Source organism: Hylaeus anthracinus, unplaced genomic scaffold (genome assembly GCF_026225885.1).
Source record: "Hylaeus anthracinus isolate JK02 unplaced genomic scaffold, UHH_iyHylAnth1.0_haploid 5, whole genome shotgun sequence".
NCBI classification, from domain to species: Eukaryota; Metazoa; Arthropoda; class Insecta; order Hymenoptera; family Colletidae; genus Hylaeus; species Hylaeus anthracinus.
This window is the reverse complement of record NW_026535322.1, coordinates 10,868,722-10,875,124: the sequence shown is the minus strand read 5'-3', so window position 1 is coordinate 10,875,124 and position 6,403 is coordinate 10,868,722. Positions and strand designations below refer to the sequence as shown.

The following is a 6,403-nucleotide window of genomic DNA, read 5'->3' as shown; positions in this document are numbered from 1 at the left end:
CTATGAAACGCTTATAATTAACAGTGATCCGATTTAGGTCGTGTTTGGATTCATTTTCATCAGGGAAACGCTAGCTCTTTATTAGTGATACTTTCATGAAAATACATAGACATTTCAAAAATCTTTAATACTTTAGAGACAACATAAATTGTTGTAATTCAATGTGCTACAATTCAATATGTTAAGCCTGAGATTTCACTTCCTGGCTCCGTCTTGCCCGGATCTTTATTTGATTCGACCGCGAAAATTCAATAAATGATCGCGACGTTGAATTCAACAATCGCCGAATCGATATGAATCAGGTTCTAATGAGATATTATACGGTTATCGGAACGAGTCGTTATGCGTTCACGGTTAAGTAGCCGGTATACACGCGGTGCTTGGCACGATTCCAGTTTTCAATATTTTCCAATGCCCATGGCGTAAATTAGCGGTCCGAGGCTGGTCTTTATCAACATGACAGCGGATGCTTTATCGTTCGACGCTTCCTGAGGCCGCGGCCCACTCGTGTTAACGATATTTTTATCGTGACGTTTTGCCCGCGCGATACGGTGACATTTTTTCCACGTAATCATCCCCCTTTCATGTTTACATTTATTCCAGAAAAATATTCGTATAATTCCACTCGCATTTTCACAAAAACATTATCAATGAATTCCCGACGGTTTTCCGAAGAGAATTAACCCAAACACGACCCCAAAACGACGTTGTGTAATTCGTCTGGTTAAGCGTACTACATCCAGCTCGGATTTCCTTGTTGCAGGTGGAGGAGTACTTTTCCATGCTGCCAGAGATCTCTGTGCCGCGATTGGGCACGCCCGGAGAAAGATACAGGGACCGACAATTGGCGATTCAGCTGCCTAAGCAGGACTTAGCCAGAGCCTACTGTCGCCACTTGAATCCGAACCACGCCAGCAGCGCTGACGATTTTATGGCCGCGAGAAACGAGATCGCGCTGGACATTGGAAACGTGCAGGAGGTGCTCGAGAGAGATATCGTAGGTTTCAAGAAATTAGAGTTAAAAGAGATAAAGTGCGATTTCATTTTCATGCATCGGGTTCTATCTTTTTTTTTTTTTAAAGAATTGCGGAGCGTGCCACATGCCCCTGAAATACGGCAGCCTGGCCGTGTCAGCGAGTAAGCTGGGTCTTCTTTACCATCCGACGTGCTTTCAGTGCTTCGAGTGCACGGAGCTTTTGGTCGATCTCGCCTATTGCGTGCACAACGACACCCTATTCTGCGAGAGGCATTACGCCGAACAGCTGAAGCCTAGATGCGCGGCTTGCGACGAGGTCTGTACTTTTTCCTTTTTCTAGATCACTAATGGTAGCTGTATCAGCGACAATTACCGGTAAAGTCGAGTCGCGAGTTTGAGAGCAAGTAATAACAGACAGCACCAGTCAGACATGGCTACCATCTGTTGCTAAGGTAGACACCTGTAAAGCTCTGACCCGTAGGTAATCGAAATTGTTCTATGAATTTAATATTCGAATATTTGATTGACATTTAACACTTCACCGACCGGTAGTCTGTCAATAGACTTTTTCCTAAGATAACCAATACTTCTTTATCTATTATTAAAATATCATTCTATTCTCCCGTAATTATATGAATTATGAAATATTATATAAATGTTAACTACAAAACGGTTCTAACACATAAAATAAATATTAAATAATACTAACGCTGTTAAAATAAAAAATATTATTGAACTTAATTGTATGTTCCTTTGCTACTGTTCGGTAAAGTGTTAAGTGCCACGAGTATCCTCCGAATACTCAAATACAAAAGAGATCATCTACAAATAGTCATAATCGAACTATCGAGCTCGCATCCACTGCTAGATCGAGCCAGTTACCAACTGAGACTCGTCTTTATCGACGCGACTGTACCCACCGCGATCCTCCTTACTCGCACCAGGTACATGCTACTATCGATCGCATTCCAATCGATGCTCGAAGCATCTCTCGAGTCGCGTTTCAAACTCCACAGCGGGAAGCGCTCGATTCGAACGATAATTTCTCCTTTTAGACGATTTAGAAGAAGACATAAAAAAGTTCATACTCGCCTCGTTTCGTCCCCATTTACGGCAACGAAGACCAGAATCCTGGCATCGTGGACCGAGCATCCTTTCGCCAGGCATGACCCTGGCTGTCAAGCAATGAAAATCGATGCACTGCGCTTTTTATTAAATTTATTTCTTTTAACCATCATAGACTTAAAAAAAAAAAAATTTATGGAGCCAAAACTCGCATTCATTTACACAACTACGTACATGCACGAGGCCTCTTTGAGGACAAAGTGTCCAAGGTGCCCATAAGTTAAGACGACTCTGGTCATAGCCGCCAGTTCGTGGCTAAACCATTAAAAATCGACACGGTCCACTTTTATACCGCGTGTTCCCGTCACCGGGCCACAATTTTTCATCTCTATCCGAACACACGGTTTCTCGACGCGACGATTAATCTCCCCGCGACAGTTTGGACAGCGTGGTCGGTTAATCGTAAACAATTTCGGCCGCTCCTAAAATATCTGGAGCATAATGATATTAAGTGTCGCGCAATCGCGTTGTTCGGCTGGTCGCGCGGGAACTGGGCCGCTTTCGGCTTTATTTAGATGGACGGAAATAGGAATCGCGTATGATACACGCGTGCCCGTCACCGTTCGGGCTGCGCAATGCGAATTATGTTGCAAAAACGTGAATAATCGGCGACGATACAGACGAAACTCGCGACCGTTTCATCCGCGATCGCCCGATGACTAACAAACCAATCCTACACCGGGGATACTTTTAAACCGTTGCTCATCTCGACCATGCTCGATCCGTGTATTCCTCAGGTTTCTCGGTTGAGTACTATAGCAATGTTTGTTTCTTTATTAACCGACTTCGAAAAGGAGGAGGTTATTCAATTCGACATGTATTTCATAAATTTTGGACTTTCGTCTCGAAGGGGTACAGCAAAGTTTGTATAAATGCTAAAACGCGGGATCGAACTGGTGCGTTTCTGATAGAGTTCGTACATTCTCTGATGTTTTGCCGACATGGTTTGAACGTAGAGAAGGACAGGGAATAAAGGAAGAAGACGAAAAGAAAAGATAAAGTTTCCATGCAATGGATGAACTAGGGATTGACTGGTGCATTCATGGTGCATTCATGGTAGAGTTTGTACATTCTCTGATGTTTTGCCGACATGGTTTGAATGTAGAGAAAGACAGGGAATAAAGGAAGAGGACATACAGGAAGAAGACATAAAGGAAGAAGATAACACTGTTTCTGGGCATTTATGAGAGAGAAATTTGTGCATTTAAAGAGACTTTACTGTAACACCACTCTAGAGGCTGAAAAAAAAGGCAACTAATTTCAAGAGTATCGCAGAAGGAATAGGATTACTATCAAAATTTTCGGCCAATTTCCGGAACAGAGAGTCAGGAATTCAAGCGCGAGTGGCCTGCGGAACGTCAGCTGTCGCTGTTCGTTAGGCGCGCAGCGTTCGTTCGTGTAACTGAATTGGTTTTCTTCCAACCGGAAACCCTGTCGTTTAATCGTGCCCGCCGCGGGTCGGTAATCTATTTTGATTTCTTGTCGAAGCTCCCACCACGATCCGCGGCCTGTCCAGACACCGAGAACGGTTCCCCGTCTTTTATTAGAGTCAGTCAATTGGAGGCGAACCGAAAGCCGAGCTAAACCGCGAGAATAATCGAGAGGAACCCGGGTTCCGTCCTGATCCGTCCATAAACGAGAAGGGGTGAGCCTCAGAGGGTGGTACTCGCCCTCGAGAGTCGTTGTTCCGTGTTTCGATCCAGCCGAGACCTCTCAGAGACGCGGAGAATTGTTCGCGTCTGCGAAGACGTAACGCACGCGACGGTATCATCGGCGGGAGAGGTGGTCTCGAGTTTCCGGTAAGTGAAGCGAGCTACACACGAGCCACACGCCGCGAACACTGACCCCCCTCCCACCCGGTAGATCGTTTGGTCGAGGGCTATTACTCTCGATCTGTCATTGGCAGCTGAGAAGAGTGCCAAGGGTAATCGCTGGCTTAAGTGGAGTTACCTACAGTTGGACACATATAAGACACCACTTGCTATGGACATCGACTCTATCTGAAAATTTGGATAGCGCGTATTAGGCTCTATTAACAGCTTCGAAGAGGAGATTCTAGAGCTTCTAGAGCTGGCTATACTCAACCACACATAAGACACCACTTGCTATGGACATCGACTCTATCTGAATATTTGGATAATGATTATTAGTCTCGATTTGACATTAGCAGCTGAGAGGAAAGCTTCTACAGCTACCTATACTCAACTACGCCTAAGTCACCACTTGCTATGGGCATCAACCCTATTCCTCATCTACTTGATAATTGTATACAGCATCTATCTTTCATTCTCACCCGATAAATGAAATTCTAGAACATCTAGAGCAACCTATAATCAACTACACATAAGCCACTACTCGTCATGAACATCGACCCTATCTCCCATCTATACAATAATTGTATACAGCATCTATCTTTCATCCTCATTTGATATACAAGATTCTAGAGCATTTAGAGCCACCGATACTCAACCACACTTACGACATCACTTGCTATGGACATCAACCCTATTCCTCATCTATTTGATAATTGTATACAACATGTATCTTTCATCTTCACCTCATATACAAGATTACAGAGCATCTGGAACCACATATACTCAACCATACCTAAGTCGCCACTTGCAAAGGACATCAACCTTATCCCTCTTCTACCCAATAACTGTATACAGCGACCATCAGTCATACGCACCCAAGAAGAATGCTTCTAGAGCTACATGCAAGGATCAGTTGACTCCCCCAACTTAACAAGACAATAAAGTACAAAAAGCACTCTGACAAAAACACGCATTCCTGCCTCCCAGTCGTTCGTGCCAGCTCGTAAACAGTCGTCCAACTCGTAAAGTATCGCACGATGTCTTCGGTCGGTGGACGCGACGCGAGCTCTTGTCGATCATCTCGGAAGACGCTCTCTGAGCCACGGGACGGAAAACAAACGGTCTTTATAGAAAAGCATAGGCGTGACGGTGACGCAATGCGTCGTTGTAGCGTCTCCGTCGTAAACCTACCCCGTCCTGGCTATTTTTGGAGCGCCGTGGTTCACATGCTTCGCATCCGTTGACGAAAAAATGGACGGTTTGGCCTGCGGGTCGACCTGTCGTCGCGACGCCACCGGACTCGAACGCGATCGCGTTAGCAAGGCCTCGTTAACCTTTTGGCGAAGGGTTGAACGTGGAGCATGGGTTAAACTCGTCGCGAAACTTTGATAAAGTTAAGGTGGTTGCATACGATTACCGAGAAATTCAGTTGTATGGAGATGGGATAGGTATTAACTTAATGGGATTAAATCTACTCGAGTTATCTCGTGCAACGCAAAAACAACTAGATAACAATGTTTATCATGAGGTCGATAAGGCAGGTTGTTTTGTTGATAACGTAGATCGTCCTATGGGTATGACAGATTGCAGAGTTGGTAATGTAGAATACTCATTAAGAGTGCACTGCATTACCGACAAAGTGCTCTATCTTACCAGTAGGTGATCACTTTCTTTACACATCTTTAACATTCTAAGTTCTATGAGTGACAAACGTTTCCTACATGTTAGTACGCGTTCTGTGGAGTCGTAAAGAGACTGAAGTCCGCGAAAATGATTGACTCTGGAGAGGCTCCATGCACCTGGCACCAATCGGGACGACGCAGAGCCGAAGGAAGGTCGTCCTACGGTGGCCAGACACAGCCGCAAAGTTTCCGGCGGTCTAATTCGGTCGGCTCGCGAAGTGGCTCCGCCGAGATCTCGGTGGCACGCTTTTCTCCGACCGTGGCACACGCGTTCGATCATCGACCGAAATAACATTGGCATTGTTCCGTTTCCCTCCAGAAGAACCGGCTTTCGTGGCAAACCGGGTCGACTAATTTCGACCCCTTCGCTCGACACGGAGTGTAATGTCGCGCCTTGTACGGCTGGAACGCTTCCACGTCGATTCGTCGTTTAATTTTTCTTTCTTTTTTTCACTTTTTTTTACGGCTCATCGATCGCTGGCGGAGTCGCGAAGAAAAGCGCGGTACGGTTCCTTGTCGAGGTCAAGGTCCATCACGCGACCGGTTGCCAAACGAACGGTTACGAACGAGAAATTAATTTTGGGCGGTTTCATATTCTTGCATGGAATGTTGGAAGCAGGCAGGAGTAGCGAACTGTTCGAATATCGAAGTATTCGAATAGTTGAGTGTATATTGTGCTGTTTGAGTATTTGAGTAGGTGAATACTTCCCAATTCGAATAATCGAGTAATTCAATACTTACCAATTCGAATAATCGAGTAATTCAATACTTACCTATTCGAATAATCGAGTAATTCAATACTTACC

General features: G+C 45.0%; 1 protein-coding gene across 1 annotated transcript in view; it reads left to right on the top strand.

The window, feature by feature from the left end:
• The window catches only part of LOC128895861 (zinc finger CCCH domain-containing protein 13-like), a 62,960-nt gene extending 61,412 nt beyond the window's left edge, over positions 1 to 1,548 (top strand). Inside the window, exons 4-5 of the mRNA XM_054158815.1 lie at positions 744 to 997; positions 1,083 to 1,548. Coding sequence (XP_054014790.1) covers positions 744 to 997; positions 1,083 to 1,316 — 488 coding nt within the window. The 3' untranslated portion in view covers positions 1,317 to 1,548. The remainder of the gene's footprint in view (positions 1 to 743; positions 998 to 1,082) is intronic.
• The last annotated feature ends 4,855 nt before the right edge of the window (positions 1,549 to 6,403 follow it).